This window comes from Homarus americanus, unplaced genomic scaffold (genome assembly GCF_018991925.1).
Source record: "Homarus americanus isolate GMGI-L3 unplaced genomic scaffold, GMGI_Hamer_2.0 scaffold59578, whole genome shotgun sequence".
NCBI lineage: Eukaryota > Metazoa > Arthropoda > Malacostraca > Decapoda > Nephropidae > Homarus > Homarus americanus.
This window is the reverse complement of record NW_024712913.1, coordinates 3,838,692-3,850,800: the sequence shown is the minus strand read 5'-3', so window position 1 is coordinate 3,850,800 and position 12,109 is coordinate 3,838,692. Positions and strand designations below refer to the sequence as shown.

Here is a 12,109-nt window from a genome sequence, read left to right as displayed (position 1 = left end):
CTAGACTCGTTCCCTTCACTCCCACAACAATATGATTTTGAATACTTTTGATGTCCCTTTTCATGTGACATTTGATATTTGGGTTACCTAATAGCTCTGCCTAACTTCCCTGTTGGTTTCAGGACTTGAGCTTTAACTCTTGCACCTCCCACCAAAGAAAAAAATTTATCTCGGATTTAGGACGTTGATGAAAAATTAGAGAGAGCGTCGCTTACTGCTCAGTTTAGGACACCTATTACCTTCGTCAGCAGTCCGAGTTACACACCACTAACAAACAAGGTTAGGATACAAACATAGGTACACTTACATATTGGGTACAAGGTATTTAATGTGTTTTTCTCTTTTTGTAGGAAAGTTTATGGCAGTGATTACAAGACATATATTCAGTTAATTAAACCATTATGGAGATACGTAAATACTAGTGATGTATTTTGTCTCTATTAAGTACAGTCTCTCAAAAAAAAATATTATCTTCACAAAATTGCGTTAAATAATGACACAAAGGACGAAGGATTTTGACAACCCTACCGAGACAACAGGAGTCGCAGTGTTCATTATGAAATACATCGATCACCCCCAAATAGATTTTTTTTTTCATGTGATTACAGTCTTTTACTCCCCGACTTTACGTTCTTCACTCCCTGACTTAACGTTCTTCACTCCCTGATTTTACGTTCTTCACTCTTCGACCCCGTGTTCCTTCAACCTTCACACTACCTCATCAACTTTCTCATTCTCGTCTTCCCGTTCACACTCCTCATCTCACCCCGTCACTCCTATCTACAAACACCCTTCTTACTTCCTTCCTTCCACCTGATCCTTACCACTCCTCTTCCTGCTCCTTCCCTCAGCCCCTGCACCTCCCTCCCTCCACGCCTCTTCAACACAACCATCTCCTTCCTCTCCCCGTCACTCTTCTCCCTTCAATCGTTCCCCTCACCTCTCTTCCCTCACGCCTCACTGCCACAAGTCTCAAGTTTAGAAGCGTTCCTGAGGTAGTTCCAAGACGTCAGGAAATGTCACCTACATTTATTTCCATATTTCCATGTTGACCTGGAGCCTTGACAGGTAACACTACACTCTGAAACTTGGAGGAATATATATAATTATTTTTTCCTGTTTCCTTATAATTGAAGTCGAGTAAATTTCTTTCACAATAAAAAAAAAATGATTTCTTTGAACCGGTTATAAAGATGTATGAGAAACGAGAATTCTTTCATTCTTTCAATCAGTAGTGCCTCGTCTGCAGCATCAAGAGCTCTCCATTTTAAAACGAACTATTGTGCCTCGACAGTAGTGGGACGGTGTTGACTTATTTCAACCATCTCCCTCGTTCTCACATAATTTTCCCCCCACTTTTTGGATCCTCATAATGTTATTTCCTGAACGAATCTTCTCTTTCCTGACGAAGAAGTAAGAACAAAAATAGTTTCGACTAGAAGAGAGTGAGGGACGAGAATTGATGCGGTACTGAGGAAAATAATTGGACTCGTGTTACAATGAAAAGAATCATTTCTCATACAGTTTGTGGAAACATAATACAAATAATAGTTATTACTGTTAGACGCAAAGTAAAACACAAAAAATAGTGATAAAGACAAAAAAACGAAGAGAATAACGAGGGAAAAAAAGAAATTAAATGATGATACATGGAAATAAACGGAAAAAAAAAGATTATCCCACCAACACCTGGTATAGTAATGATATATCCATCTAGTAACCTGATATTAAATTCTATATTTCCCCCTCCTTATATAATACAAAATACCACCGCCACCAGAAGTTAAAAAGGTAAAACGTCCCGAGACTGACAAACAAGCTGACAAGGGCAGTGTAAACAACGTTTTCTCCAAGGCGGAACACTGTGGTTCTCTTCTCTGGGTTGTGTGAAGATTAAAACCCGTGTTTGTTTATTTTGTTTTGTTTTTCTTACAAGAACAAAAAACATCTAAGGGTGACATGTTCCTGAGGCAGGTCTTTTAAGAGCAGGATCACAGACACAGACAGACAGACAGACAGACAGACACAAACATTCCTATAAGTCGTTCGAGTGAATTAGCCATCACACACATTTATACATTAGTGCTAAGTTTCATGAAATGCTGATGATTTGTTTTAATTAAATAACCAAACGTTTGGGTCATGTTGGACAGAAAATCAAGCACAACTGGTAGAGGGTCAGCCATCGTACTCACAGGGGCATTATTCATCCAATTACTTGTTGTGTGTTGCCTGAGATATTATATATTAGTAGACACTGTTGAACTCACTGACACCAATTCCTCATTCCAGATTATATGACTATACTACCATATCAATCTCCCTCCCCCCCCCCTCTCTCTATCTCTCTCTCTCTTCCACCTGAAAATTTTTGAGTGAATTTAATCATACACCCAGGGCCTATGGGTCTACATACTATGGCAAGGAACTTATATTGCAAACTGGCTAAACTTGGATGAACATCATTTGTTAACACCTAAATGTGGCTTCTAAAATGGTCAAATGTGTTACAAAATATATATAAAAAAAATATCACAGAAGCAACCGAACGCATGAAACACTAAAGTATCCTGCTAGTCCTGTGTTGATCATGAGTGCTGTTTTCATGCAGTTAACTAACTACTAAGGCCCGTTCACTTCTCCCCTTGAAAACACGAACCCCGGAGAGATTCAGACTCATGAACCCGAAGCAGTAAACTGAGACATAATTCTATCCATAAATGCTTCGGATAGTGACCTTTATCATCATTATCAGTCACAGGGATTCACAGTGACCATACCTTAAGACGATCAATTATGGGGACCTACAGGAAGAACGTGGAGGTCGCGTCACTATGAAATTGAGTACACGGCGACCACACTCAAAGAGGCAAAACAAAGGTATATAGCCGCCCGTGTAGCCTGTGTCGTCTCGTCTTTACCGGCAGCTGATCCTTGCCTCCCGGGGGAAATATGGAGAGTATGGGATGCATTACTCTAGCACGGGAGGAGAGCTGACAAGGGAAAAGTGTAGGAAAGGAAAGAGGGAAAAGTGTAGGAGGATAGGAAAGGGTTGGTGTAGTCAAGAAACGTTTTCGTACACTGATACCCGGCGTGATATAAACCTAATCTACCCTGATACCCGGCATGATATAAACCTCAGTATTAAAGAATACAGCTAGTGAATCAAGGATGGCGACTAAAGAATCCAACGTGAATGTTAGAATTAGTGAACTTTTCCTCCAATCTCTTCTTCCTCTTTTACTGAAGCCGTTTCTTATCGTCCGTTTTTAAAAAGTTGAAGATCATTGCCCTTACCCTATCAAGGCTATATCACCAGGTAAGTCAAATAATTTTTTTTCCAAAAGCCAGACATTGTAGTTATTTATGGTATTTCAAGGTTAACAATGGAGAGTACATCCCATAACTCAGGTAACCTTCTAATTATATTCTCACCAAACACTGGGAAGATATTTACAGTACCGATTACCATGGGTGGGATTACAGCAGATAATTACAGCATACATTGACTGGGTTCATAAAGCAACGATTATTTCTGGTGTTACAGGAAGGATAACATGTCTACGGTAGCCAGCTGATACGAGAGAGGTCCCTCAGCCTCCAGCCAGCCATCACAGCCATGAGGCCAAGAGGCATGGCTGTGGGCAGAGCAAGTAGTGTAGTGATCTTCTCCAAGTTACTCGCGGGGAGGAGGTGTAGCCAGCAGGCCACCATGGACTGGTTCATCGTATGACCCTGTACTGCCGCCCGCCGCACACCAGTATCATGGAGTCTAAGGTTATCATCCCTCCTACCCTTCCTACTTTTGGGCATCCTACAGTCTACTTCTATCCTACAGGTAAGTCAATTTGGTTTTTTTTTCCCCAAACTTCAACGTGGCCTCTAGCCTCCCCCAAATAGCCACACCTTCGTCACCATTTCATTACATTAATATTAAATATCCTTATACAAAAGTAAGTTAATTTCAACTCCACACGCGTATCAACCACAGAACCACAACCAATCCTATTTTTATTTATACAATTACATTTTTAACTTTAACTTAATGGTAAAAACTGAAGAAAAAAAATCAAGTGAAATTGCGTCATTATTGTCTGGTCCTGTAAAGAAATCTCTCTCTATTAAGGCGACACACAGCTTTAAAATCATTTGATCGTGAAAAGAATCACCGAGGTGGGAAATGAAACTCTCCAGGCCACATAGATATGACCCACCGCAGGGCTTCCCTATTTATTCAACAACCTAATTACTTTTTCTAAACTCACCTCCCTTCCCTTATTTTAAAATTGGAAAAAAATATATATATTCTGGCCAGAGACAAACAAATTTTAAGAATAACAGAAAGGTAAAGTTACACCAGAACTTATTAATTATAATACAATCTTTTCACCTGAGTTAATGGAATACTTCATGGGAGTATTATATTATTTTCAGTGTATCTTATTTAAGTCCAGATGTCTCAGTCATGTGTACACAAAAGTAAATTGATGTGAAAAGTGAGCGAAACATGTATTATATTCTCTGAGTGTATCATTAATTACTATGGGTTCTCCTGAGCTGAATAAAATCCTCAAGCGTTAACCAGAATAAAATCCTTAAAGCAGTTTATAGTATGCAGTGTTAATCAAGATAGACTTAAAACTAATCAGGAATGTTTATAGCCCAGACCATCGGAGTTTCCTCACAACCATGTACTGTACACTCCCTTCACTACAAATCATTTTCATTGAGATATTTGTTTCTAATATGGTTTTAATTTGATTCTATAATATGTTTACTATTGTGAGTTTCCTTCTGTCGAATGTAAACAAACACAACGCTGCCACACTGTACAAAACCTGACGAGCCCCTGTAAACGCACGGGTGAAGGTAAACTGTCCATTAACAAATTTTCTCGAGGGAAAATTCTCAAAGGTATAACCACTTTTACTTAAGTTGTCTGGTTATTGTGTATCAAACTACGAATCTTATCGACATATGTTTACAAAAAAATTATATAATCTTTACGATATCAAAACATTAAAGAAAAAATTTACTGCGGATTATCATAAATAGAGACATTAAGGAGATAAATACTGAAAATTTTAAACAATTATGAAACCTGAGCACTAGTTAACATCACGAAGAACAATTACACTCTTAAATTTGTAGTTACTTTTGCTACATATCGCATAGATAAAGTTTATATACTTATTTTACCTAAAGGATTAAAAAATTCGTACAGTGATTAATACAGAAACTAATCACAAAACTGTAAATAGCAACACGATTAAAAAAAGTGACCATGATGAGCTGACAAAAAAAGTAGAGAGAGAACAGCCTGGGGAGGAAGCTGATGAATGCTGCCTCAACATCAAACGTGAGATGCTAATGGATACACCGGATTTTTTGAAGAAAGTTCATCCATCGCTTAACGAGGTCTGAATAAACCTCCCATGAAAACAAAAAAAATAATAATCACTATATCTTTTGGTCAGTGAGCCACGGGTGACGTACCTAAGCTGATCAAACGTCCTTCATGGGAAAAACAATTTTTCAAAACTGTTTCATATGATAATCCACAAGAACGTATCAATCCATAATGTAATAATGTAATAATAATTAGAATTTAAGTTTAAGTTTCTTCTTTTCTCTCTTACTTGAGAAAAATTGGTTCATTTCGTCTTCCAAGGACCAAGGTATTCCTCCTGGCATTGAAATTTTGACAAGTTCCTAAAACAATCAGCATCCAGAAGAGAATAAACTGTACTTGACTTTAAACATTATAAATAACTGCTCAGACAGGAGTATGGCTGAATTAAATTAAAGTTATGACTAAATACTACTGAGAAGTTAGCGAGGTGTGTGGTGCAGGTAAAGTACAAGGTGTTCAAATTGTGCGGGCAGGTGGAAGTTAGCAAGGTGTACGGGCAGGTGGAAGTTAGCAAGGTGTACGGGCAGGTAGAAGTTAGCAAATTGTGCGGGCAGGTGGAAGTTAGCAAGGTGTACGGGCAGGTGGAAGTTAGCAAATTGTGCAGGTGGAAGTTAGCAAGGAGTACGTGCAGGTAGCAGACACACGGGAACGCTAAACACCAAAACACAATCCAGTCAAATCCACATTAAAGAAAGACAACGACCTGTGTCACTCGTTCCCGGCCTCAGGTCCCGGCAGATGTTTTTTACGACCAATACTAACAGTTAAAGGCAGATGTGAACCGCGGTGAGGAGGAAAATTACCACACACTGCAGTCCCCATTTCCTACACCCTTATTGAAGGAAAATACAGTACATTAAATTGTTTATAACGTAATAATCAATAACACAATAACATAGAGACAGTGATTTGTAAGTCAGTCTTTAGAACATTTAATGATGGTGATTGATATACATACATACAGCCTAAGTCTCCTTAACAAGGCTGATAAGATCCTACGTGTATCAAGAGCCACAAGGAATCATCAAGGTATTATTTTCTTACTAATAAGACACACAACACTGCCAGCTGCACAATAATATTCTCAACATGACACAATATTAAGTGACATAGTATGATGGTATGAGTGTACTGAAGTGACACAGTATGATGGTATGAGTGTACTGAAGTGACACAGTATGATGGAATGAGTGTGCTGAAATTAACGTGAGATGCTTAATGTGAGTCACCTGTAATTGTGTTGAGAATAATGTCGTGTTAATCATCTTCCCTCCCGTGTAAGGTGTGATGAGTGTGTTACCATGTTAAGGCCCGTTGTGTTATCTGCCTTCATCAATAATGTAGGGAGATGTAAAGTGGTAATGTGTTGATAGCAGTATTCTTATCTCCTTCCCCTTATTGGAAAGACGACCAGCATTCGTATCATTCTTGAATCATCTGAACTCGGTGTGACTACTGTACTAATCACAAAAGAAATTTTACTAATTGCATCGAATCCGAGAAACAAAATGCAAATGAATAAAAGACCTTCATCCTCGAACACATATCATGGCGAGGATATTAAAAACTTGCTAACTTCTTGTTTCTGTAAATTCCACTTGGCGGTGAAAGTTGAGGCAGCACGTCCATTATTGTTTACAATGTCTGTGTCCATCGTCAGTGGTAAGCCAAATAGAAGGTTAATCGTGGTACCCATTGGTGGAGGGGTTAACACTTGACTGGAGGGTGACAGGTTTTGTTGTGTTTAGTATGCAGGTGTGTGGGAGGGGTGTGGTGTGTGGGAGGAATGTGGTGTTTGGAGGGAGGGTGTGGTGTGGTGTGGTGTGGTGTGTGGTGTGGTGTGGTGTGGTGTGGTGCGGTGCGGTGAGGTGTAGGGAGGGGGATTCACCTCAACAGAAAAATAGAGAGACAGTAAACTAGTTAAGCCACACATACGGGGTAAAATTTCAATATTATTATTTATTTGTAATCATAAATTCACTGTGACTTTATATGACACTGCGCAGCCATTAATTAAATAAATAAAAAAATTAATCCTTTCATATTCACCAAATGAAGTCAGTTTGCATGAAGACTCCCGCATGAATAAATTTTATACGCATGAGTAACCAGTTTATATAATTCTACTTTTACTGTTCTTTTATTATATTAATTTATTCAACTTCCATGAATTCTACTACATTTCATCCCTTTCTTCTTTTTCATTTCAACTGGGAGACAAAATCCCAACTGTTTCATTTGTTTATACATACCGGAATATAACTCAATCACCCATTATTATAAAAATATGCTGTTTACGAGGTATTTAAAATTTAATACAAATCAAAACCGAACTTTCAACGCGAGTCAACGCAGCGATGAACAAATCCTTAACACGATACACACGAGAGAATTTTTTCCAGCCAGCAAGGTAGTATTTCCAAGCTAACTTGGCCCGTAAGCCACGCCCCTCGCCTCTAGCTACAAATAGCTGATTGGTTCCCCTGAGTGTTTTACCCCCCCCCCCCCAGACTGCGCGTATATAAGTGCGTATTTATATCGACCTTTTATAATAAATATTTAAAATTTTCTAGCATCATCTCCGAAGTACTAAGGCCTTGAAATCATTTACATTTTGATAGTCCAGATATTTAACATTATTTTAGATAATAACAGGTCTGCTTACCAATTGTGAACACATTTAGTTTGAATTTTCTATGAACGAATCAGCCATTAGTATAGAAGAGGGGAGTGGCATACGAACCAACGTTAACGTGGGAAGAGTATAGTCATGTGTATTGATTAATGTCAACAAAGAGGCGAATACATAAAATATCAACATGATTCGTGCACCACAAGGCTCACTCGGAGTCTACTGACGGTTTTTACTGATTATATCTGCGACAACACATAGGTAATATCTCTGTAGCAAACATATCAGTAATGTTTGGAATCTCAGTCAAGTTTGGAATCTCAGTAACGTTTAGAATCTCAGTAACGTTTAGAGTCTCAGTAACGTTTGGATCTCAATAACGTTTGGAATCTCAGTAATGTTTAGAGTCTCAGTAACGTTTGGAATCTCAATAACGTTTAGAATCTCAATAACGTTTAGAATCTCAATAACGTTTAGAATCTCAATAACGTTTAGAATCTCAATAACGTTTGGAATCGCAATAACGTTTGGAATCTCAATAACGTTTAGAATCACAGTAACGTTTGGAATCTCAATAACGTTAAATGTCAGGAAAAACCTAACTATTCACTTAATTGGGTAAATGTAACAAAAGAGAGAGAGAACAACAGTGTGTTTACTATTTTCCAGTGATGGTTTAGGAGAGGAAAGTTCCTTGAATGCCTTACTAATTGGTTCTCGGGCAGGAGGGAAAGGTAAAGAGGATTTGTATGTTCTCTAAAAAAAAAAACACAAACAGTACGAAATAAAACGAGAATTGTTCCCATAATCTTTTGAAAGTGAAAACTAGTCCTGATATTTGTGTATATACAGTATACATACATATATACATAGTAAAAAATATCATATGTATGTTACCACCAGCTGTGTTATATAGTGTTGTATTGCATTTGCCACCCCTGTATTGCCATTGCCACCCTTGTATTGCCGTTGCCACCTCTGTATTACCGTTGCCACCCTCGTATTACCGTTGCCACTCTCGCATTACCGTTTCCACCCTCGCATTACCGTTGCCACCCCCGTATTACCTTAAGGGTTTATACCACCAACTGACACCAGTATAGTGCCGTTGGGATTACTATTGCACAAACGACAATAGAATATTACTGGCCACAGTATATAAGATCAGACAAGGTAATTCTAACGCAGTATTCATGTTTCCCCGTTGACGCCAGAGAAACACGTCTCTTCATTTTCTTACCTGGGACACCTTCCTGCGCTCTTGAGGTGCATTTGGAGGCCCTGGTCTTGGTTCTGGTTCGTCTGGTTCATCAATCAAATTTGCCCTCGCTGACAGATCTTCCTCATCGGGCATATAATCACTCCCTATAATAAGAGAATACATAATAATAATAATAGGCCGGTGGTAAAAACATTAAGTATGACTTGTGTTGAAATCATCAGCATCACCAAAATAAAGTATTTAAGCATCAGTGAAATACTCACCATCATCGAGACATTCACCATCAGACTCACTATCTGATGGATTGGCATCATGTTCTTCACTTTGGGTAAATATTCCACGCTGCAAACCACGCCTAAGGCCAGAAAATCTGTAGGTATCCATACCTGTTGTAAAGTTAACTAATTCGTTACGCTTCAACAACCACTGATAAATGTTTATTTCATGCATATTATGCCAGTTTTTCACACACTTATACAATCAATGGGATACGGTCTAATAACTCAATTTAACAAAGCTTAACACTTACCTGTAACAGTAGATATGGGTCTTCAAACACAGAGCAATGTTACTCTGTCTCCCGCCAGCTGATTTCTGCTAAACGTAAAAGCATAGATTCCAGACACTGTCGCCCCTAAAATATGTTCGGTAGAATATAACAAAATCGGCACACTCGTCGGCAACTCCTGTTCTCCGTACTATGAACTTGGAAGCCACGTATCTCGAGCGTAAGGAAATCGTGGTCGTCCTTACAGAGTTAACCTAGCTTCTCCAGGAGGGTGCTTCGCCACATTCTGGTCCACGCTTTTTATCTGCTGTACAAAGACGCCAGCCCTCAAATCCAAACAACACAACGACCCAGAACTTCTCCTTAATCCAGACACCCAATCATGCGACGGCTGGGGAGGATAAAGCTAAAGACTCGTACTGGAAGTGGAACGCTCCCATTGAAGGCGTGAACCCGACGACCGCATGAATGGTTCAAGAAGGGACTCTGATGTCCTAAAAAATGCCGACATATTTCGCGGAGACACGCATGACTCCAGGACAAATGATAAATTAAAGTAACTTAAGACATACCTGATGTGTAGTGTATGACTGTCCCTCATCGAACCAGACCACTTTGCCTGAAACAACACACGCAAAGCAAAATAGAAAAACAAGCAGAAAAGAATAAAAAGCAAATAAAATTATACACATGAAAAAGTAACTTCACTTAGCATGTCAAATCAGCTGTTTCATGCAAATATAAGAAAAAAAATAGAAATAATGCAACAAAAATACTGAGCAAAACCTAACCTAACCTAGCCATAGTAAAAGTTCATACAAATCAACTAAAACTTTAACTAGGGTCAAATACATCAAGGTGCCTTTCATAGTTGACATCATAGTTTGTATGTCAATAGCGCACAGTATCTAGCGGTTAATTGTAAGTTATTTTACCTTAAAGTGAAAATATGACTATCATTAAAGAATAACTGGACCGTCATTAAGGAATAATTGGACCGTCATTAAGGAATAACTGGACCATCATTAAGGAATAACTGGACCGTCATTAAAGAGTAACTGGACCATCATTAAAGAATAATTGGTCTAATTTAATCTTCCGCCTTGTGTCATTCCCCAATACCTGTGACGTATGATCTCATTCTTCTCTGTGATTGGCTGAACGATTTACCATAATCCAATAAGCTTTGAGGCGCTTGGACACGATGGATGTTTACAAAATATAATGGATATACAAACAAGAGGGAAAATCCTATAATTTATCCTATAATAAATCCTACAATAAATGCTATAATTAATCCTATAAATCCTATAATTAATCCTATTAATAATCCTAACAAACACCTGAATTAATGAAGAAAAAAAATGTATAGAGACCATTAACTTATAGATACCTAAAAAGGCTTAGCTGGAAATCATATGACCGTAACACGAGTAGCCAAGACATAGAGCATTAACCTCACGTTCAGATGTTACAGAGATGATCAGGTACAGTCCCCTTCACTGATGCGTTTACAGGGACTTCCTCATCCTGATCAACGACGCTCTATCGGACACTCCTCACAGGTGGAAGTACGTGGATGACTGCACTGTGGGGGTTTCAGTGAACAACACCGCACCAGACTACTCATCGCTCCAAGGCACCCTGGACAGGCTACAGGCATGGTCTACGGAGAACAAGGTCACCATCAACCACACCAAAACCGTAGTCATGCACATCAATACCGCCACCACTCCAGTGCAAGCCCCAGCAGTCACAGTGGGTGCCCATCCTCTCCAGCTGGTGCAGTCTGCCAAACTCCTGGGTGTAACTATAGACAATAAACTTGACTGGAAGGCCCATGTAAATAACACAGTCAAGGCAGCCTCGTACCGTCTCTACATGCTACGAAGACTTAGGTCACTTGGGACACCCACTCCAGAGCTGAGGACCATCTACAACGCCTTTATTCTCCCCAAACTAACGTATGCGTCACCAGCCTGGTCGTCTTCTCTCAACTCCACCCAACAACGTCAGCTAGAGAAGGTACAGAAAAGGGCCTGCAGAATCATGCTCGGCGCAGAATACTCCGGCTACACCAACGCTCTCTCCACCCTGGAAATGCCATCCCTCAGTAACCTCCACCACCAAGCACTGGAAAGGTTTGGCCATGGACTACTGCACCACCCTCGCCATCGCCACCTCCTGCAGCCCCCCACCCAACTCGCGCAGTCCGCCACTACAACAAAATTCAGCCCATAAGAGCCCGCACCGATAGATATAAGAACAGCACCATCCCATCTATTGTTAAAATAATAAACAACTCCTGATTTATGTACTGTACAGCCCTGTAAA

At 39.4% G+C, this 12,109-nt stretch overlaps 1 protein-coding gene across 6 annotated transcripts in view; it reads left to right on the top strand.

Annotated features, from left to right (window-relative positions):
* LOC121864550 overlaps positions 1 to 12,109 on the top strand; it is a 63,864-nt gene that overhangs the window by 27,743 nt on the left and 24,012 nt on the right. For 5 of the 6 annotated variants that reach the window (XR_006088615.1, XM_042363640.1, XM_042363623.1 and 2 more), the window contains one exon: positions 3,548 to 3,838. Coding sequence is in view for 5 of the 6 variants with exons in the window: in XM_042363640.1 (XP_042219574.1) it covers positions 3,730 to 3,838 (109 nt within the window). In the remaining variant the exon portion in view is untranslated. Of the gene's footprint in view, positions 1 to 3,297; positions 3,320 to 3,547; positions 3,839 to 12,109 lie in introns of those variants that run through there. The other variant, XM_042363647.1, reaches the window with a different exon arrangement.